Below are 23,807 nucleotides of genomic sequence, written 5' to 3'. Positions count from 1 at the left end.
AGAGAGAGAGAGAGAGAGAGAGAGAAACAGAGATAGAATACGTCCTTTCGAGCACTGTTGTTTCGACTCGCCACAAATATTTACCAAATATCGATCCCCCTCCTACCATGTAACCCCTTCCTGTCCCCTTTTTCCGCTATCTCCGTCGCGCAGAGAAGGGAGGAGGATACGCAAATTGCATTTGCGTTGACCGCCGCTACAGTCCCGACATCGTCGATATTTGTACTAGGTTGTGTATCGAGGCGGAGATTGGCGGATCGCCAATTAAAATCTGCGTACTCGTCCCCTGTTCGCAAGGCAAGAACGCTCTAGCCGAGTTGTTATAATCGTGGATTCGCTTACAAATTTATGAGTCATTTTTTCCCTGTCTTTTCCTTACGCGTGGTGAAAAGTTAAGTGAATCTTAAGTACAACCAAATCGATTCTTCGCGATTCTGGGACGTTTATTCTGTCTATAGTTTCATTTATCTCATTTTAGTAAACGAACCTTTTTTTATTAGAATTTGAAATCGCGTAGTTCTTTACTTGCGAAAACTACGCAAACTTTATACGGTTTTGTTAACTTCGTATGCTCTTTGTACATAATTGACCGAGTATCAGCAGTCACAATCACACGATTACGATTGTTGCACATATAATCTTCTCGCGATACGACACGAGACTTAGACTTAGTATTATGCTATCATACGTAATACCTATTAACACGTAAACACGTTATCTCTTAATAAATAGTTGAACGATAAACTGTTGACAGTACGTATTCTTTATATATGACACCAGATATGTAAGACGTGTTGACGATAAAAAAGTATTTATTCTCTAAATTCCTCATTCTGAATTTCTCGTCATTCTATTACACTGTCAAAAAGGTAAATGTATTGAGGTGACAAACACTAGTATCGTTGACGATCTCGAAGCTTTCTTTATTAATTTAGATAATAGAAATATCACTATATATACCATAATCATCTATTATAAGAATGTGAAAATATATCCAAATTACGAACAGTTTTGGCTGATGGAGTTTTAAACGGAGGAATGAACAGAGTTTCAGAGGATTATTTCTGAATAATTTCCGAAGTTTGTGTTCTTCGATAAAGTCGTTAATGTACGAGATAGATGACATCAGGTTTGATTCATAGCTTTCAAAGCATCAAAAATGCAAGCGTTTATCGTGCGACGAACGTTCCCCCGCTTTGCTACCACTTTCTGGTGGACATATGTATTATGCAGATCGCTCGAATAACGGTACAGCAGTCGTATGTTGACTTCCACGGCTAGTAATAGATAGCGACGCGTTATTTTTAACGAAATTGCGAGCTGCCTTGGGATAATGTTAGCTTCCGTCTTTATACGCGAGGTCTATATAACGTTTTATTGATCCGCCAACGTTACAAACACGTTCCGGATATTTACTGTCCGCAATTTCTTTCTCTTCGAAGGACTTGGTCTATACACGAGCGTACGAGGCAAATGCTGTTTTACCTGACCATCGTTTCTTTAATGAATATTGACTTTAAAAATATTCCAACACGTTGATACCAAACAGGAGATCGACCGAGCCAAGCAATCAAAAAATTTGATCCAATAGTCGTAAGCACAGTTTCATACAGGGGGTGGAAGGGGAAAATAATTAGACAAAAGGGTTGGCTAATTATCATGGAACCGAGGATTCTCTTTGTCGGATCGAAGGCAAACGTACGATACGGAGGCAAAGGTGACGACGAGCAACGGCGTAGATCGTTAAAATAATAAAGGTTGTTATTGAACCGGCGGGCATTCAGCGCAAAAATTTGAATTCCTCCCGGTCTGCATCTGTCGCTGCTCGGTTTGTGTGCCTTGCCTCCCTCGCTTTCCTTTTCGCCCGTTTCCTCGACGAACGTTCCGAGAACGAACCGTGCATTCCCTTCAGCGCAATATCCGAGAGAACGGCTCGACATTATGCGAGCTATCGATACTGTACGCGGTTGCGGCTACGCTACGTCGTATTATTAAAGACGCTCCGCGAACGGGAAGGGGCCAAGCGAAAAGAGAGGAGAACAAAAAAAAAGAAAGAGGAAAAGAGGAAGAGAGATCAGGAACGACTCGAGAAGGCGAGAAGCAGAGTGGGAAGATGACGAGGGGATGGTATCGTGAGGTGGAAAACGGTGATTTCGACGATGCTGTTTTTTCTGTTTCCGTCGCGGCATGAATATTCCAGCACGCGCATCTGCATAGGTTCTCGTTCGAGAAAAAGGAGAACGGGGTGAAAGAATCAACCCGGTGGTGTGGGTTAAAATGGAAGAAGAGACAGAGGATAAAAAGGAAAAATGGAGAAGAGAAATATACGAGGAGAGAGCGAAGCTTTGAGGAGGAGGGCCGGGGGGGAGGGGGAGTCTCAACGAAAAGTAAAACCGAAGGCTTGCCTTTCCACCGGTGACGTATTATGCGAGAATCGTGAGGTAGGGGGTTGGAGACGCGGGGTTGCGAAGGAGGTGGCAGAATGTGGGCGGCTGGAAAGGTGGATGGCGGAAGATGGAAGGCGAAGAGTGGCGGGGGAGGACGTCGTTTGGCAATCTTAGGGGGATTCCGTGGATACAATGGGATCTCAATACATCACCTCGCCTAACCCAACGCCCACCCCCAACCCCCACCAACCGCCCTGTACCCCTTGGTGTTCCTCCTCTCGTGCCACTTCCTCGAACCCCCGCGTTCGTCCCGTTTGCACCAGCACCAACGAGCTTCCCAGATGCCGTAATAGCTTAGGAGCCGGCGTAATAGCTGCCACTGCCTTCCTAGAGAGAGTTATAGTTCAACAACGCAGAAATGGAATCGCGAGAGGAAGCAGCAGCAGCGATAGCAAAGTGTGCGACAGAGAGAGAGAGAGAGAGAGAGAGAAATGGAGGATTGGAGAGACGAACTGCCAGGTGGAAGTGGTGTAAGTAGAACTATAGAGGAGAAGAGAAGAGGAAAGTTGCATGGAGACGGTGATGGAGCACACGAGAATTGTTATACAAAAGGACGAAGAGGGGACGAGCGAAGATATCGAGCCAAACGACAGAAGGATGCAATAACCACGACGAAGGACTAACGATTACGGAGATACGGAATGTCGCGTACGGAAGGATGCATCGCTTATTGTAGTATTTTCGAAACGAGAAGAGCTCTCAGAGGAAGAAAAGGAACCAAATTTCACGATGAAATCGGGTCGAAGGACCTTGACTCAGCTTTTAATTCAATCGTGCAAAATTAAATGGAACGGTTAATCTAATAGTCTATTCTGTTAGCGTCAGTTCCTTCCTATGACTTCTCGTTCAATTATTGTAAATAGAACGAATTGTAACTTCTTCCAATAAAAGTCACAATTTTCTTGGAATATATAGAAACGGTAGCTTACGTTCAACATTCGGAAGAGGTACATTATAGGTTCTCCAAATAATTGGCTGCAATGACGATAAAAAGAAAACGACAAGGAACGAGGATTAACGACAGTGTCGATGTAAAAAATAAATTCGAACGGTATTTATCTTTTATAAATTTTTTACCAGTTCGCTAGAATACGCAGAGTGCTATATTAAATCAATTGTCATACGGAAGAACGTGCACTTCACTGTCGGAGAGGAAACCGTAATCGAAGCGTTTCGAGAGCTAGCCACGGCAGCGAGAGAGATGGAGAATAATTAATAGCAGGGACACCGTGTGTAACGAGATATAAGTATTACTCGGAGCGAATCGCGCGGATCTCCGGCTGGTTCCGTGTTTGGAAACCTCCGAGTACTTCAAATACGTTTATCGAGCTTCAATTCCACCTTTCTATCTCCTAATACGGATGGATCGTAACGCGATATTCGTTCCCCTGAAACGATTTATTTTATACCCTGGTCCAGACGTCCGCGTTACACCGTCCTATACTTTATGTCCGTTCCAATGATCCGTAATATATCAATCTAATTGACATACATACACAGTACCGGTTTTTACATCCAAATTCCTTACGATCTTAGGATTTTGTATTCCGAAGAAATTGTGAAAGCCGTAGAAACGAATAAACGAAAGAAGAAATCAGCATTCCTCGCGAAGTAAAATTACGCGCATCGAACATCCCCCCTGCGAAAATTTGTTCGAAGACAAGGTCTATAGATGGTGGAGACGAACGAATGGAGAATATGGCAAAATCGTTGGAGTTCGATATCGTGCGATCACGTCCGCGTGCTCGCGCCATTTCTGTTTACCGTGCACCTAGCACGGATGCATTACGTGATGCTGAATACCGTAATCCTGCATTCCAGTCGCGAGCATCCTGCAAGGCAGAAAGAATCCCGCTTTGCGCCCCATTCTGTCCTGTTCAACCACCCACCCAGTTTCCTCCCCACATGCCACCGCTACCTTGCCAGCTAGTGCCACCCTTCTCCGTTTCGCAACGTCGTCGTGTCTTCTCCCTCCAACCTCGTCCGCCCCCTGTACACCGAAAACGTAGAAGGTGCATATTCAGGAGAGTAGCTCGTGGAAACTTCGGGACGTTGACACCAGAAGCTGGATTCTGGATGGTTGGGTTGGACACAACCCGTCCGTTAACATAGTACCCCCTATGTGAAATTGGTAGGGGGTAGGTGGTACAGCCTGTAAGAGCAAGGCGAAGGGAGAGAGAGAGAGAGAGAGAGAGGAGAAAGGTAGAAAAGCAAGGCAACGAGAAGGGGGATGTGTCCCAGCTAGACGTTCCACGGGTGGAAGGCAGAAAATTCTTGGTCGACCGTCGTTAGACGAAGAGGGCCGTTATTACGTCGACCTCGTCGTCCTCCTCGTCGTTGTCGTCGTCGTCGTCGTCGTCGTCGTGGCTGTCGACGTCGACGTCGTGCAGTTGTAGGCCACGTCGCCCCGTGGAAAAGGCGTGGCAACGTCGCGTTCGCGCACCTTTGCACCTGGTGCGCCGGGGAAGACACGCCTCCGTGGAATTCCTCTCTCTGGTCCGCCTACACGCCCGTTCCTCTCGTTCTCCATCTCTGTCACTCTGTCCGCATCCCTCTGCCTCTCTCGCTCCAACTCGTCCTGGCTCACTCGTCCATCCGTTCTCCACTCCTCCGTTCGTCTCGCTCGTCGAGGCTAAGAGAGGAGATCTCGCCGATCTCTATTCTCTTCTCTACCTCCCCCTCTACTCGTGCCAACGTCACCGCTACTGCCATCCTCTCTTTCCTCTATCCACTACTTCTGGAGCTCCACCACCAGTTCTATCTTCCGTAGCAGGGAGAACCAAGCTCCTCCACCACCACCGCCACCTACTACTACCATCGTATCAACTCCACCGCCACCACCGTCGTCTCCTCCTGGACTACTCCGCCGCCACTATCCTGCTTTAAAATCGTTTCGGCTAAATGCATGTGTGTTTCGTACGTATGTACGTACGTAGACGAAAATCCGCCGGTGGCTGAGACGCATGCTCGTACAGAGTAGCGTAAAGGATACAACACGAGGCAACCGGAGTATGTGTTCTATTCACACACACGTTCAAATGCGCGCGCAATACTCGCCTCCGCTCTGCCAGCTAGCAGTGCCATCCGCCCACTCGGTATTCACGCTGTTCCACGTGACCCCCCTTAAACCGTGCTTGTGCCCCTTCTACCAGCCAAGCTTTCGGGGGAAGGAAAGGAAAAAAGAAAGAGGAAAAAAAAAATAGGGGGCGAAGCGGAGAGTTCGAGTAGAGGAGAGATGCTCGCGAGCGGGCGCGATTACCGCAGACTCGCGGAATCCCTTTCCGCTCCCCCTCCCTCAACCCCTCTCGTGGAACTTCCTTTTTTTCACCTCTCTCTCCTTGAGATGCGAACTACCGTCGGGACGTTACCGCGTACGCGTCTACCTAGCGAGAGAGCGGCAGGGGAAGGACGTACGTATTGATCAGGGCCAAGTAATGTCTGGAGATGCAGTCGGAATTACTTTGGGTCATTTGATTTCTATGCCCTGTCACGACGAGTCGATGGAAACCGAATTCATCCCCTTCAGCCTCTTCAGATTAAGTGCACGATTAAATGCACGTGTTTCGAGTTTCTCCATGAAGGGATTTTCGCGAGACGCTCGATCGTCCTCGTAGTTAAATTTAAAAGAGGAAAGTTTTCGAAAAATGAGGAGGCACTCGTTTGGGTAAATGATCACTCTGATACTGATTAGCCGCATTTCCTTTGTCCGTCGATTACAACTTTTGTTATATATTGTCCGATGTAGCGAAGAAAAGAAGTCTACCCTCCGAACCAGTGGGAAGGGGTAACGAGCACAGGCGAAGGAAATCGAAACTCTGCGGGAACGTTAAAGAAGTCATGTATGTACACGAACGAATGGGGAAGAGGCGCAGATAAAAGGGGATTTTCTCCCTTGGTACGTCTCAGTGGAGGAAGGAGAAGTCACGTTTGCAGGTTACGCGACTCGGACATCCCTTATCCCGAAGTCTGACATTCGTAACGAGCGGTCGGTAGGACAAAAATTACCAGCAGGACGTAAAATCAAAAACTATGTTTCTTTTACAACCCTACGGAATAATGCATGTCGTAAAGCGGTTTCCTCTGCCCGAATCGAACCGCAATGCTTCCGCCAGCGACGGAGTTCAACGTGAAGGGACGCGCGATGCAGATTTAATTAAAACTCGTAGACCGGGCATAGAATGAAAAAAATAGAGCAAGTTCATCGTCTTCCCGTGTATCGATCCTAGAAATTTAACGCGGACCTAAATTCCAACTGGCCCGGAAAAAATTGACAAAGCCTCTTCTCTATTCCAGTTAATTATCGCACTGCGCGATCGAAAAGCGAAGTTCCGTCCTTCGAGAAACTAAAAGTCCAAGGACGAAAATTTAAACAACGCGGCGGTTATTAAATTAAAGATAACGCGATACCGGCACACGCGAGCGTGCTTAAAAACTTGGTGCCCTTTTCGCGCTGTTCGAGATCGAAATCGCAAGCTGCGAATGCTCGAGCGTGAGATCACGCCTGTTGGTAATTATTTACCGAGTCTGGAGTCTCCCCTTCATTAAAACACTAATTGCCGGCGTGCATACGCGTGCATGTAAGAAGTTGGAGCATATAGAGAGAGAATCAGCTACTGTTCTGCCAGCTCGTACCTACGAACTTCCGACGTTGTAGCCCTTTCTTGCCGAGTATAGCGATATGCTGGAAACGTTCGCACGATCCAGACATCTATTTACAAGGTTGCACGTCTCGGTTACGTTGGCATACCTAATTCGACTTGACTCGCCTCCTTGGATTTCGTCGCTCGTTAATATCCGATCGAGGGAAAGTCAACCCTCATTAGCATCGTTTGCAGCATTTTACCGCATATGACATCGCTTTCTACGTAAATAGAAAAATAAGTCGGAATCACAAGATACAATTTTCCTATGCGACGGAATTTTGTCCTTCTTAACTTGTATTATGTTCGTTTGTAAAGTTTATAGCGTTTCTGAGAATCAATGTAATCTTCTTCTACTATGTATTTAACGGAATTCAGAAATAATGAAAAGGTTTTCGAAGAATATTTATTCAATAAAACTTTGATCCTACGGAAATGGATTTCCTTTTATGTCGTTTAAATTTTCCAAACACTGGATTAACCTGTTTGAAAGAACACGATGAAAGATTCTTTGAAGTTTGGAGAAAAAAATCAACCAATTTCCACGTGATATATGGAGAATGGTGAAGCAATAAAACAGGTTGAAAAGAGGTGTGCCGAGCAACAGCACGTGGTGTTTCGCGGCAGAGGCTGCGTTTCCCACGCGTGGGGGATGACAGGGGTGTACACGGTCGGCCGATCAGTAGAGGGTAGAGGGGTTGTTTAGAGTGAGCGAAAGAGAGGAAGACAGACGGTAAAAGGGAGGAGGAGAGAGGCGTTGAGGAGGGGTTGAAAGCACGTGGTGCTGGCGACGCGCGCCTCTCCAGCTACGGCTGGCTGTATATCTATCGAGCTTTCCACCCCCAGCATCCCCCCCACTTGTTGTGCTTTACCGTGTTGTGTTGCTATGTTGCCTTGTGTATCGAGAAAGTTCAACGCCGGCTAGACGATGTTTCCCATCTAACACCGGCCGTCAGAATCAACAGGCTTCTCTCCTCTCCGAAAGTCGCTCGCGTCTCCTTCCCCTTTTCTCTCTCCTCGAAAGGAAGGATCGAAGAACGAAACTTTTTCAACAAGATTAAAATTTCATGATACGTACAACCTGCAAGTCAGGGGAATAGAATTTTGATCGGGACGAGAAAAAACTGGCCACGACAAATCTCATTTCGAGATTTACCAACGTGGCCAACTTTCTTTTGATTACGTCGGGGACGTTGCTTCGGGAGATCCAATATTTCTTTTTTTCTCCATATTATCCCCTTTTTTTTGAGAAACTATCGTATTATCGGTAAGTAATTTTGGAAATTTCCTCCGAGGTAGAAGAATTAGATGAGACGTCTATTTTATGAAAAATAGTTGGCTTTCGGAGAGAAGCGAGAGAGAAGAGAATTAGAAACGAAACTTTTCCTTCGCTAAATTCGCGAGATTCCAGCTTCCTCGACGACGTCTGCCGATCTTCGACAAGCAACTTCGTTGATTATCGAAAGGGTAACGTACAGCGATGCCGAGCTCTTCAAGGGGATGTATGATTATTGAACGCCCGTTCTCGGTCGAATTTTAAGGGCGGCAACCCTAAAGGGAATATTCCCGCCCTTCATTTCCTACCGTTTGTTCCGTTGAAACTTTTAATTTCGACATCAATCCCGAAGCTTATATTGTAATAACTTTTCAATTTACATTTCAGAATCAATCGCTTAGGCCACGTGTGTTTTCTGAAATAACAATCACTGTGTATATTCATATGTAACAATGGAAGATAGAATGTTTAATGTATTCAAGGTGTATTCAGATGTCGACGAAGCAATTTTTTAAACATTCGAAAATGTAGTCCACCATCTCGCGGTAAATGGAAGATTCGGGAATACGAGTGACTACCCCGAAGGAAACATCCCCCGAGATCTTTAACTGTGTAGTCCTTCAGGAGCTGGCGGGTTACTTGGTATGCAAGAAGTATAGCCATTCATCTCCCGATCTCCGGCAAAGGCCCGACCTCCGGATATAAATTAGCTTTTGTTTAGCATTCAATGCAAGCCGCCTTTTCCACTGGCCATGCCCTTGCTTTTGGCTGATCCACGGTTAGACAGCCACCTGGTCGAACCACCCTTGGCAATACGATGCAATTAATGTAGCCACTGGCTGCCTCTAGGTCGAGCCAATTAAACATTTGCGACTGCCATGAAAAGGAATCGCCCCCGACGTTAAAAGGGAATTAAATTCCCGAAGGTATCGGGATCGGAATTCGACGTAAAAATTTCCGTTTGCTACATAGTCGAGTACGTAAAAACGAAGGAAATGGAAAAAGAATTTAGTTATCGATATGTTGAACAACTTTCTACTTGCGACAGAATCGCTTCGTTGAAGGATTGTGAAATTTATTTAAATCCACACACTTTTCACGGCAATCTGTATTTCCGTGGCAAAGTCAGGAAACTCTAGAGTGGCGAATAATGAAACGTGCGAGCCGAACGGCTGAAAAATCCTGGGAGATAAGCGAGGAGACCGTAGAAACGTCGAGTACGTGAGGTACATTGTCCGTCGCCGAATCTAGGAGGTTTAATCTATCATTACGCGGCGGAGAAGGAACAACCGTCGGGGGTGAAAAGCCGCGGTAACTAGCAGGGAATAATTAATAAATGCGAGGATGCATTAGTATGCGTGATGTAGGATGAGTTCGTGCGGGCCGTGAAGTCGAATGAACGCGGACGCGAAACTGTGTTTGAGAGAGGAGCGCAGAGTCGCAGGAATTATAAAATAATAAAGAGAAAATTACGTAATGTGAGGATCAGATGAGAATTAGAGGACAATGAAGACGGGGTAAACCAGCGCCGTCTAACGGGCTAGACCACCTAAAGGGGTAGGGAGGGGGTAAAAAATAGGGAAGGAGAGAGGCGAGCAAAGGGATGGGAAACGGAGGTCGAGGACCAGACGTCTTAATGTCTGCATCGTCGAGAACGCGTCCCTTGCGCATGACTATCTCTCCGTGAGCTTACATCTTCCCGATAAGAAGCTCCGCTTCAACGAATAAACTCGACCATTTCTAAATTCTTGTACTGCCACGGACTTTAAATTAATAACGTTACGCAAACATATACGTAATGGAAGCAATCTACGAGGACAGGATTTTTCCATTTGAAAGATCAATGGAATCTTTGAGATTTCATTAAAGAAGCGGTAGCTCGAGGGAATCGCACGAAATTTATCGGACACGTAGGAGGCGCGATCTCGTTCGCCTTGCCGCTAATCGGGCTTCCTAATTAGTAGTCAGGCGACGTATACCCGGCTGCGACTTTGTAAATGGTAACAATGTTATGTAATTAGGTAAAAAGTTCTGTAATCAAGAAGTAGATCTTCTCAGGCAAGACTCTCACTCTCTCTTTCTCTCTCTTCGCCTCGAACCAGCCCGCCCCTCTCATTCGTATTAAAATAGTCCCGCTAGGAAAGCGTGCGTTGTGCCCTGCATATCTTAAAACCCAGGGGTTGCGAGGGAAGAGACCGGGGCTAAGATCCGCCACCCCCATCCGGTTCTGATTTTTCTCGCGATTCATATTGCCCACGGACGAAAGAGCGCTCCGGATTACGTTTCGAAGGAGATCGTAGCGTTTCAACCCCCTTTTAAATTTCATCGATATTTCCACGCGCCGAAAAAACGGAAAAAAAGAAACATTTCCCATCTACCCTTTGGTTGGTGAGTGTACGTGGCGAGCGGTTTATAATACCGTCGCGAAATTCACTGGGTTCTAATCGCGTCTGCCGATCGGTCGCGATAAATTCAACCGCCTTTAATTATTTCGCAAGGCGCAGAGAACCAGCGCGGCCAGTTTATTCGAGCGGTTACGATGTTTAATGAAACAGGATCGAACGAGCCGGCCAGGTATAACGTTTGCACGTGCACGATCGGCATTAGTCTTCCTGATATCATCGTATCGGGCGAGAATCATTCGCGAAGTCAACGAAACCAGCCGAAACTGTTGACGTCAGTCTTTCCAACGACAACGTACGTTTGTGTAGAGTCACCGATGATCTCATTGTCCCGTACTCACATACGTAAGCGAACTAGCCTACGAGCGTTTTTCGCGCGTGTATCGTGGAATCGAGCTGTGTTCCTGGCAACCTATGCGCGTTTGTTGGCTTCTTAGAAAGCGACGAATACGTGTTCCAAGTCGCATGCATAATATCTTTTCTACGGGCATCCTCTTCCCGCGCCTAGACGAATCATCGTTCGTCCTCGTGGAAAACATTGTTTAACTTTTCCTTTATCGAACACGGAAACATTGTAACGTTACGTTAGAACAGCAAATGTGGTAAAAGAAGTAGAAGAATGGCAGAGATTTGGAACGGGTAATGCGGAATGTATTGAAACGATAGTCTTTTTGTACGCGTGCCAATACACGGTGGAATTTAGGTTCTTCCATCTATATTAGTAGTTCCACCCATATTTCGAATTACGTACAATTATTTAAACTACAATCATTTCACTTAACTGAGAATCATTTGAATTTTCAAAATTACACTGTCGCAAATCTACAAAAGTTTCTATAGAAAAACGTGAATTAGTCGTTTCGATTATCCTGGTAATTCTAGTGTAAAATATATGGAATGACGCAACATCGATTCTCAAAATGTAGAACACTCAAAATCATTCTACCACTTTCGATGTAATTTTAAATCATCGAAACTTGCGTTTAGGATTATTGTTCTTTTATACGTCTCGCTATAGTATCTTCGTTTCGACGCACTTTAAACGAAAGATAAACACGATACCTACGACTTTTTTCGAGTTTGGATGAAAAATTCTCGATGAAATTGGTACGTTCGAACGTAGAAATAGAAGACAAATTGTAAGTCTGATCGCGATGCAAAGGCGATCTTAAGCGTCTTACATGATTGCGTGCAGCAAGGATACGTACGATATTCGTGGCAGTGTATCGGCACACTGACACGCCGAAACGAAACGATTTCAATAAACATGCTTGACGCACACGTACGTGCAAAGTGGCACGAATGGTTTTTTCCTAGAGCCGGCTACGTGCGTGGGCGGCATCGACTTTGCTTCCCTATCGCACGTAAAAGCCAAGATAAACGTTATTTATTTTTTTTTCTCTTAACCGTGTGTATACCAACTGTAAACTCGTGTGGGTGTGATTCGCACGTTGTGTCGTGCGCATAAGCATCGGTGAATGAAGACGTTGTATCGCAATAAGACGATACGGTTACTATTCGATAAAATTAAATCCAACGATACTTGAACGCGGATATTGGCGCCCGGATCGTCGATGTAAATCGCTGGTAAAATACGACGAAGCTGGTTACATTAACCACGTTGGCAATTGCGTGTTACGTTCGTTCCTCGTTGCTTCGTATCGCGTACGATTTAGATTGCACGTCACTCTCCGTTTATTTAACTTTACCAGCACGCGCATTATTTGCGTTACAATACAACGTTTACGTCACGGCCCCCCTCCCCCCGCCGCCCTGGCATTTCGTGAAAATGTGCATTCTTTTAAATAACGATATATCAAGTTGCCGTTTGGCTCGAGTACATGGGTAAATAAACCGTCTAAACGATCCAATCGCGTCGTAATGCAAGTTTCACGCGCATCGTAGCGATTACGTACGCAATTCTATTCTTTCCTTCGTGCAAGACAAACGATTCATTGTTCCTTTGTAAGAGGCGATTACGTGAAATATAAAATCGAAAGTACTGGCGCTGCCAACTCTCGATTTGACCAAATCTTTCAATTTTATATCCCCAATTGGCGACGATCGGTACGAAGGATCAAGATCGAGAGGCAAATCGGCGAAGAAAGGAAAAAAAGGAGAAATTACTTCGGGCGCGTAAAGTTTTCCCTAAATCGTAGGACACGTTTCGCTCGTTAAGGGTCGTCGACGGATAAGTAACGACGGCGCCGGGCGTCGGCGGAGTGGTCGGTCGAGAGAGTAACAGCAGGAATGGATGGGGCGCGAGTTAGATGGTAGAGGACGCGGTAGCAGGCTGGAATTAAATAAAAATAAAACGCGAGATAATAACGTTAGCGAAGGAACCGAGAGCCCAAGACAAATAGCCGAGGGAAAACAAAGCGTATTATAAATACCGGGTGACAGGACGAGTTGGTGCGGCAGAGTGAGTCGCGCGAGCGAGTAAGAGGGTGGTTTTCAACAGGGCCGAGGCGGCCAGAAGAAGAAAAAATGGGAGAGGGGGGGGGGGTGGTCGGTGGTTGGCAACGACGACGACGACGACGACGACGACGACGACTACGAGAGGACGGTAGTGACCGTGTCGTGTCCTGCGAAAAAGAGAGAAGAAAACGCTCGGAGAAAAGCAGCGAACGATGCCCCTCTAGCATTTTTGCTACCTGCGGACACAATGAGTGGCCGGATTTCTTTTTCCGTGGTCGTTACTCACCCTCCCACCGAGGGATAGTATTCTTATCCAAGCCGGAATTACAAATTTCAGACACCGAGCCCTTGTGTCGGACAGGATTCTGACTGCGCGTTATATTCTCCTCCAAAGTGGCTTTGCTTCGCGCGCTCTTCTTTTACAATTACCCTATCTACCCTCTCTACCCTTTTCCTATTTTATTCACTCTCTTTTCCCTCTTTTCTTCCTCTCTTTTCTCCGCGTTCCTCCCTTTTCGTTCTTCATTTATTTTTTGGCGTTCGGACAGAAAACCGACGAAATACGTATGTATTGTGGATTACTCACACTGGGACGAGCGTGGCCGCGCGGATTCAGCTGCCAAGGAACCGTCGATGGTTGGAACTGTTCCTTTCCCCACGAACCGTTATCGAACGGATTCTCACCGATGTGTCCCTGCAAGAGAAACGTACGATTAGCATCATCATTGTTTTAGATCTTCCAGAAACCTGTGCTTTCAAACATTCAATCAGTCACTCCTTGATTCTCACCGAAGAAAATCAGAGAAAATTAAAAGAAGTTACATGGATCGAAGAGAAACTCGATGGAATAAAATCACGCGACTCGACTTCTTTTCTTCGTACAACGAGTCTCATTAACACGAAGAAGCAACTTCGCTCTTCGACAATTTCGCGGGAAAATATTTATTCCTCTCGCGGTATTTTCCTCTCGAGAGGCAAGCGAGCGAAGCCCTCTCGCGAAGAAAAGAGACATCGATCTCCGAGAGTTCGCAGTTTCAAAAGTTTTTTTCCTCGATGCTCCTCCACGCAGCGCTGAGCTTATTTTTGTAATATATTCCGCACCCTCCGCCGCCCTTTCTCGACTTTGCACCCCGTAAGCCTTATTTTTCTTTTAACTTTATTTCTAACCTAGAATCCCGCGACTGCGAGAGGTGGCACGCGCATAAATCAGCCGGTATAATGAGAACACTTCGTCTTCGGCCGGCTCGCCCTCTCGCTCGCAGACGCATCCCTTACGGGCCGCCTATTATATCATTCTTTACTTCGCCTGTGGATTTCTGCCTGCCGCGATTATATTAATATTCGTTCGCACGACTCGGGACTTTGCCCTCGATCTCGTCTGCCATCCACGCGATTTCGATGCGTCCATCACCAAGGGTGGTTTTCCTACCCCTCTCTAAAAATTTCTGTTCAATCGATTGCTCGATTTCTATGAAATTTTTGGCCTTGTTTTGTAAGATTGATATTTCGCGCATACACACAGAAAGTAGTCGAACATTTGTACGCGTTATACGAGAGATATTGAAATTCCATTAGCGCTGTTATGAGACCCGACTACCATGTTTATATTTGGCGCGTAAAATTTAAGTAAAACCGGCGTGATCCACTGATGAACCACATCTTCTTTTTACCATCAAGCGGCGTGTGTTTCACGCCATATACGTTTCCAATTTTAATTTATAAAAATGCAATTTAACGAAAACTGGAATAAAAGTCAAATATTATTGAAGAAGGCACAAACGAAAAATCGCGCCAGCGTGTTAAATGATTTTTACTTGACGTATTTTAGCGTTGGTATTATTTTCTTTTCTCAAGAATGAAAAGTAGATCGATGGGTATCCATTTCCATAGCACAGTGTAGATAAAAATTAAAGTAATTTCAGAAGGTACTCAGTTGAATTGTCATTTTCGTTCAACCAATAAACAAACTTTCGTTACAGCGGTTCGACTGTTTTAATAGCCAGAGCCTATTTTAATGATTCGTTAGCATGGAAGAACGAATCAAGACCGAGTATCGCAATTAGCTGTATTGAATCAGAGGAATTCCTGCATAATCAAAGATCCGTGGAATTAATCGTCGTTCCTATTACGTCCGATCGAAGAAGCTACAAATCAACGACTTGGCATGATTATTTTCTCACGAACTGTTAGGACGAATCGTCTAACAATCGGCGAGAGCTAGTCGTTCTGCCGTTTTATTCGACCGTGCAAAGAACTTGTTCCATAAGCGGCAAGGTACAAGGTAGAAATAAACAGTGGCGGTGGAAAATAATGAACCGGATAGCATATATAAATACCCCAGCGGCTATTGAAGTACATTGTGCGCTTCATTTGCATGAGGCAGCCGCGTTCTCGACGCGCAGCTGGACATACACGCGACAAAAGAAACGCGCAAACAAAACACGCAACGCGGCCACATCGTCGTGTGCCACGCAGTGGCCTAACGTTCCGCGTTCCACCTTCTCGGCCAACGGTGCGTCCGATGCCATCCGGTATCAAAGCGAAACAATGTGTCCCTACACTCCCTTGGCTTGTAACTTATGCACACTTTCAGTCGTCGTGTTCGTTGTTCGTTCGTCTTCGTCGTTCCTGTCTGTCCCACATACCTTGTTTTCGATACAAAGTATGCTGGATGCAATTAGCTTGAACGCGATTCACGACGAGAATTTGTTGCCACGTGGACAGATGGATGGATTAACGAGCGACGAGCGTGAGAGAAGCGCATAAGTTGCCCGATTTCGACGATGCGTTGATAGCGTGCACGTTGGCGGAGCGTGATGTACGATAAGCGAGCAGCATCGAGCGATCGACTTTTACGTTTGTCAGATTTGACGGATCTCCCGTTGGGAGTAGAAACATTTATTCCACAAATAAATATGTAGAATACGAGATAAGAATATCGGATGATGATATTAAGAAAAAATTGTACGTGTGTTTGAAACAAGAAAAATTATGCAGATGTACTGTGGAGTAGAATCGAGTGGCAAGAGGAATCTTCATGGGCGGTGAAAACGTAAAAAGGATATAAAATTAGTATACAAGGCGGCAATAAAAACGATGATCGACGAAGATTACTCGGGGAGTTCTTCGTAGGACACTCTCTGACGAAATGAAACGTTTTATCGGTCGGCCGTGTCTACAAAGGGAGTGTGGGCGAGCTGAGGGGGTTGCGGAGGAGCACGACGGGGGCGCGAGAGCCAGTGATTGTAATCATATTTTCAGAGGGACGGATTTATGCAACGCACCGCGCCGTCTCTGTACATAAAACGCATTTAAAATTCTCCAGGCAGCCAGGAAAGGTGGCTCCTGTCCCTGTCGATAGAACAGGCAGCTGAGAGAAGGGAGGGGGGTCGTGGAGCGCCGCGGGGGTTGTAATTGGCAATATCTATCGAATTTTACAATAAATCTCACCGAGCCCCGAAGGAGAGCCCACGGGGGTGGGACGTAGCAATAAAACACCGGGTAGTATCGCGAGGGGCTGCCACACCATGCACTTAACGACTTATCTTATCTTGGAATTAGGTCGCGGTTAGAACTCCTTTAATCCGGGACCAGCACGAATGCCAACGATGTATTCGTTGCTAATTATAACCCGCAAATTCATGACGGTGAATGATTAATAGACTTTTGCGTTTGTTTCTTACGCAGGAAGAAACGGAGGAAGCTTCGTATTAATAGAAAGATGGCCTGTTCCAACCTCTTTCTGTCTTTTGTCAAGAAAATTAGAAATATACAAATTCGTTCTAACTCCAAGATAAAATCGTATGGAACAATGGAAGTGTTTTCAGCAATACAAAGACCAATGTTCGAATTGTATTTGTATCGAAAGCGTAATAAAGATACAGGTTTCGTACTGAAAAGTGCAAAGTTCATTATTACGGATATTATTTCGCTATATGAATTTATAGAACGTTCGAAAAAGTAACTCGATTTTATTTCTTTTTTTATTTGACATCGTATCGATGTACGTTGTTTTACTCAAATTTCTGGAAAATAGGGCTACATATCTCTATTGCAATAGCTGCTGCAAATGGTAAAAAATTCGAGACAGTTCAGCTGAGATATCTTTTGAAAACACGCTTTCATTGGATAAATGGCTGGAACGACTAGACCTTGGAAAAACAGGCGTTAATATTTACTCTGATTCGTGGCCTTAAACGATCCACCGGAGTGATGCAGTCACAGTCGTAATTAATGTTGACTTCACAGTTTAGAAAGTGTCCTTCCCCGCGCAAAGATAATACAATCTTTTCCACGAAGCGTGACGAATATGTATAATGTAGGAAACGCAGGAAGAATTGTATTCTAGAAAATACTACGAATCTTTCTTTTACTTAAACTCGCAATAGCCTTCGTCCAATGTTACCTACGAAGCGTGCGTGAAATTGTACGAACGACAAAATTCACCGGGCAAGCAAATGGGTAGAGGAGGAGTTAAGAAATTTCCAAACACACGAACGGTATTTGTGGCCCCGTCGATTTTTATCCTCGGCCGTTAAGTCTTGTAATGCCAGCAAATAGACGCGAGGCTCGAGCAAGCGGTCGAGCAAACGAGTTACAGCCGTGGGGCCTCTAAAAATAAATATGTTGTTTATTCACAAGTAAACCGGATGCCGTTGTTTGCTTTGGAGCAAATTGTTTTGTTAAGTTTTGCCGTCCGAGAGAGCGTGGCCTCGTGTGTGTGTGTGGGTGCCGTGTCCTCGCAGATGAGGAGCGAGCGTGTGCGCGAGAGAAACGGTTTACCAGGAGGCGGGAGAACAAGAAAGAGTAAAAAGGAAGAAAGAAAATACACGTGAAGTCAACCATCCTCTCCTCTGTCCGCGCTTTTTCCGGTACGTTTTGCTTCTCCTGTTGCTAGATGCCTCCAGCTGTACGCAGATTCCCAATACGAATAACCGTTTGACGCAGCGTGAACAATTCCACGATCGATGAGCCACGAAATCGTGAATATAATTAAAATTATCCGACGGTCGAAAAATTCGAGCGAATAACTCGATTGAACGAACAGAGAAGAGACAGCGAGATAGAAAAGAAGATAAAAGAGCGTGAAACGAAGGTAAAAGTGTTTACCAAGTAAAATCAAGGAAACAATTTTTGCATGAACGCTACTTTACACCTTTCCACTCTGACAGGACGAAACTTCGGGCGAGCATTTTACCGACATAAAGCGGTAAAATCCTACAAAGGCCATCACACAGAGGCCGAGTTACACGAAACCGTTCTCAAGACCAGAAAAACATGAACACGAGAGAGGGCCGCGAGAAAGTATGGGGAAGGGGCAGGTCGGGGAAAAAGGAAGAGAGAGTCAAAGAGGGTGACGGTGAAGAGGAGGAACAAGAGGTTGGAGAACGCCGGAGGAAGAGTCGAGAACAACGGTTGGGTTCGTCTACGGGTCGGGCTAATTACAAAACACAATTAAAATGGTATCACGAAAACGCGCTAAGTAATATCGTTTCAACGGTGAGTCGAGTTTAACCGGACACCCGGTACAGATTCGTAGATTAATGCTCTTTAATAAACAGACCCTACAACACCGGTTGTACACCGGTGTTTCTCTCGTCCACTCGCCTTTATCTGTTCGTTTTGCTCCGTTTTCCACGTCCACCGCGCGAAAACACGAACAAGAAGAGGAAAGAACGTTTCACCTTCGCTTTTACCTACGCGCGTAAATGCATTTTCGTCGCCTCCTCTCGTGTCACTGCGAGCCAAGTATCGTGATTTAAGCAATGTACATAGCCCCCAGCATATCTAAGTTTCCTCGTCGCTATACACACAGTGACGTAGCCAAATTTGGCGTCAACAGACCATCGTCTCGAGATTCTTCTTCAAGAGGGAGAAAAAGTTTGATTGGAATATGAATTAACGCGTTGTCCCGACTATGTTGCGTGCAGGCGGACGCCGTGCCTCCAGGCGAGTTTCTGGACATTGTACTTTCACTTTTATAACGAGTTCATTATGTGTGATTATTTATGGTAAACGAGCGTGATCGGCTGACACGCGTTTTCACAGGCGGATTTGCATTATTCGCATTCAAATCGGAGATGGTCGTTGGAGATGTTAATTATCTGGTATAAATGATAGGATTAGAGAATTTTGAAATTGATCATAAATTTGAAAATTCTTATTATACCTCACGAAGAGACGTGGTTGAAAACAAGGTTGATGCTAATTTCGTCGAACTTTCGACGATGGAAACGAACGATGTTCTTCAATACCATTAGTCAAGCTAAAATTATTTGTGGTCGTTGACGCGTTCATTTGCTGACAAATACTTTTTCCCAATTCCGAGCCGAGCGTTGTCGTCACGGCGAGACACTTGATTAAATAATTTGGCAAATGTAAATAACATAACGCGTAAATAAAATTAACGTGTGTGTTCTAATCCGAATATCGAATTTCTGAAACATGCCTCGATATGCCAATGGGAATTAAAAAAGTATGCCTTCGAAAATAATAATTTGCATGAAAAAAGAAAACAGGAGATAAAATATCAATACATGAAGAAGTCTAAGCATCTAATATATTGAAATTTTCGCAAATTCCAACGAGCAATCCTTGGTGTGAAGGTAAAACGTATGGCACGAGGCAAAACTCGGTTCCTTTATGGAAAAACAGTGAACGAACGGGGCAGTCACATCTGTCAGCTGATTCTAAGAAACTGTGAACCTGACCAGTTCTCGAGAGGGCAACAGCTTCTCCCAAGGCCACGCGCTATGAACACTACCGACTGACTGTTGGTGTCGTAACCGGGGTTCCGATGACGAAAACTGATCCCTAATGGAGCCTCGAGGGAAGCTCTGTTTCTTCTGTTCGAATATTTAACAGACGTCGCTGAACGCGAGACCACACGTATTACCATTATTATATGTACTTCACCGAGGATGAAAAAGAGAAAAGAGGAAGGAGAATTACGAGGTAATTACCGGGCGACTTTTTCCACCGGTTCGTACCGGTATGCAAATTTGTATAATTCGCCGTACGATGATACGTTATTTAGGCTGACCTAAATGCTGAATCGCAAAAGGGGTAGACGACAGAGTAGAGTTTAGTGAATAACCCCTTCTACAGTAGGTAGTCCGGTAATCTCGCAGCTAATCTTGATTTAATCCTTGACACAAGCGCTTAAACGTTTCACGACTAGAATTAAATAGCACTATTTAACACGGTGCCTGGGCGGATTTACGCGGCTGCACCGTTAGATCTACCTTTGCAACGGGACGTCACGAAAAATATTGAAATTAGAGAAAAACGGGAACATTGTTCCGGTAATAATCCACGCAGGGCAAAGGATCCAGCCGAATTGCCAAAAATTATCAAGTTTTCCATTCAAGTTTTATTAGAAGTTTTTAAAATTCACGTTGTTCATTTTGTTCGGTACGTGCGTCCTATGTATCGTATTTAATAATAATTTTTATTACGTTCGGTGTACGCATTCGACCTGTGTCTTTTGGCCATGTAGCGGAAAAAAATGGCAAACCATCGTAGATATATAACCGGGGACTGTAAACGCGGGCTATATGTAAATATAGCATGATACATTGGATACTCGCTTATAAACACCCCATTTTTATTCGGGTAACGTTTCGCCACCCCGCGACCGGCCTCTCCCGAGCTCGTTCACCCCCATGGTCCTTAGACAGCACCTCTTCTCTTCGAGAATAACGAATCCGCAACCTATTATTTTTGAGTTCTTCCACCACGTCACGCGTGAGAACACATTTACGAAAATTCCTTCGAAAATTGTTCGCATATTTGCAACAAGATGTCGATGAGACTTAAAAATTTCTTTAGGAAAAATCGTCAGGATATGACTATCGTTCAACGACGAGTTTATAGTCCAACGAGTCGGTTCGTTTAAGGGAATTTCTGTTTGATCGAGCGTCCCTTCGATGAAAAGGGTCTCCGTGATTTGCCTGATTTTTTCGCACGACCGCTTCTCAATCTCGCGCTAAACCCCACGAGGACCGCGTTGTATACTTGCGAACAGATATTTCATTTGGAAAATCGGACCACCGTCGCGCAAATAAATTCCCTGAAAAGAGGAAAGAAGAAAGAGTCACGAAATAACTGCGTGGTAATGGTTGCAAGGTCGTCATAGAGAATTCTGTTCGCCTGGTGTTACCTTCATCCTGCGTAAGCGGAAACTGACACCCTTGGACTTGATATTCAAGAAGAATTCGATGGTGTCCAATTGAATTTTTAGCCTGGTTTACAGGCTGGGCGTCGAGGCGCGCTGTGATTGCCGTTGATTCGACCGCGACCTTTTCTCGCACGAATAATATTCACACGGGTCATCAGGCCTCTTCAAACATGGCAAGAATTTCCCTCCTCTGCATGAAAATCTCGGAAGTTTCCATCGAAGCAATGTAGGATGCGATAACGAAGTTAATTTCGTGGAATTAAAATACTTACGATGTTAATTACTTGTAAGTTCACCAGATAGGATCGTTAGCGGCTATGCGTTATGCTGTCTGTTTACTATTTGTGATTCTACATCGCTCTCAGGATTCCATGGGAATAGCCGAGGATCCGGAGAATCCGATGCTATAAAATTCGCATAATTCTTGCCGCGCCCTATCATTCGTAATTCGAAAAATTCGTAATGCAGTTACGCACGAGGATTTTATGTTCTCGTCAGAAATTACGGAACGTGAAAGAATCCCGTGATTCGTTCCGTGAAACTAAATATAATTGAGGTACTTCGTAGCTTGATGATACGATCAATTCGGTAAATCGTGTCCATAGTTTTAGTTCTTGTTTCATAGTGTTAGCTACGTTTAAATTGATAATTACAACGATTCCTAAAGAACCTTCTTCTTTTTATATTTACAGCAATTTATATTTTACAACTAGAGGTAACGGTTGTTACTTTTTTTTTTTTTAATTATTTTCGACTTTCTACATAACATGAAAATTGGAAAATCAACGACATTGTTAGATATATACGATCATTTTCTGACTGTAATCTTCCTTTATATACGTTCGAAACTCCCCGATTATAACATATATGGGGAGAAAAGTACATATTGATTAAACTCAGAATACAAGGAGAAAAAGATAACTGGAAGAATTTAGGTAAGGTAACGAGAGGCAGAGACGTTTCGACCGGCGATAAGATGAATCGTGATCGTTGCGCAAATCATAATGATCTATCCGATGGCAAAATTCCTGCGACACAGCGTGGCCGAGGTCACGTAGCCAACGTATATAACGAAACGGGGCGACGCAGAGAGTATAACCCAGGGAAACTGTGTATCTCCTTAGCAAAGTCGACGTAAAAATAATGGCGACGGGGCTTACGCGATTATTTATTATTTCATATACAGAGCCGAGTCGATAACGGGCACGACGTTGCATTAGCATTTTTTTGTTGTTTAAAAATGAAATATATGACCTGTTGTCGGCGTGAGACTGGCTCGGCCTAAAGTCGTCTCGCTCGAGGGGGCTCCTGATCTCCAAATAAGTGGCTATACGCGTTCCGGAATACTAAGTCATGAACGGAAAAACTCTCGCGAATGCGAGCACGCTGCTAGACCTGCAAAGTATCGCGATGCTTGCGAAACTTTCGTTGGAAAATTGTAGGTTTGATAGAAAAATACGTGCGAGGGTGGAACGGAAATTTTTGTAGCCAATGGTGAAATTGCTGGGAAATTTCAACTTGAACGCTGGAATTGTATTATTGGAACTTGAACTGTGGAAATCGAAATATTTGAAATCCAGCCTTTTGAAAATTTGAAAGCTCGAATTTCATCATTGCATTTGAATTCGACCCATAGAGTCGGGAAATTTTTATGAATAAAAAAATTTAAATTTTCGTTTCGGTTCAAGGTCTATCAAGCTGATTCGAACTTTTCCGTAATCTATTAGCTCTGAATCGATGAATTACGCAAAAGTTGGCGCAATAATTAAACGCCATTTGATTACGCGTCTCACGGAAGCAAGTAACGACAAGGCGATTCACTCAGGACCTCAGAAGCAGGGCGTTCGTCGGTGCACAGAACGGTGTTATTATTTGGAGATCAGACCGAGGCGAATATCTAATTGTAGTAACGACCACGATACGTAGCCGCGCCATCTGGCATGCTGTTTTCTCGCGCCGATTTGAAACTGTCTCTAACGAGAACAGCGTGGTATCGCTACAAGGCAGACAAAAGCTCTGCGACTGTGCCTTCGTGGGCCAGGGTAAAATCTGTGAGGTACACAATCGCTTTCGTCGCTCCTAAACTGTACCAATTACAAACACTGGCGGCTTCTCCATCCCCGATGTTAACTAAACACTAAATACTAACGACACACATCTACACCATCGCCGCCAAACGGGGCGCGGTGGCTACCTATAGGATGTTCTATCGTCTATCCGTAACCTCCATTCCACTCTTTCTCTTCCTCCTCTGTTTCTCTGTCTCTCATCTTCGTACATCGGGCAACATTTAACGGAACGAATGTGTGCTCTGGCTTGCATCGCGAGCTGTTGATTATTCGTTACTGCACTTAGCTGCGCCGCGACCGGCCACGATTTACCGAAGATATACTCGTATGTGCTGCTACGGAATTCATTAACCCCTTCGGCGCTACAAACGGATCC

The 23,807-nt window shown here is 44.9% G+C and overlaps 1 protein-coding gene across 14 annotated transcripts in view; it reads right to left on the bottom strand.

Moving 5' to 3' along the window:
- The window catches only part of LOC132911245 (forkhead box protein P1-like), a 216,469-nt gene that overhangs the window by 110,946 nt on the left and 81,716 nt on the right, over positions 1–23,807 (bottom strand). For all 14 annotated transcript variants that reach the window (XM_060967749.1, XM_060967736.1, XM_060967737.1 and 11 more), the window contains one exon: positions 13,770–13,877. Coding sequence is in view for 11 of the 14 variants with exons in the window: in XM_060967736.1 (XP_060823719.1) it covers positions 13,770–13,877 (108 nt within the window). In the remaining 3 variants the exon portion in view is untranslated. The remainder of the gene's footprint in view (positions 1–13,769; positions 13,878–23,807) is intronic.

Source organism: Bombus pascuorum, chromosome 10, assembly GCF_905332965.1.
Source record: "Bombus pascuorum chromosome 10, iyBomPasc1.1, whole genome shotgun sequence".
Taxonomy (NCBI): Eukaryota; Metazoa; Arthropoda; class Insecta; order Hymenoptera; family Apidae; genus Bombus; species Bombus pascuorum.
Note: the sequence above shows the minus strand (reverse complement) of the source record. Positions and strands in the feature narration are given on the sequence as shown.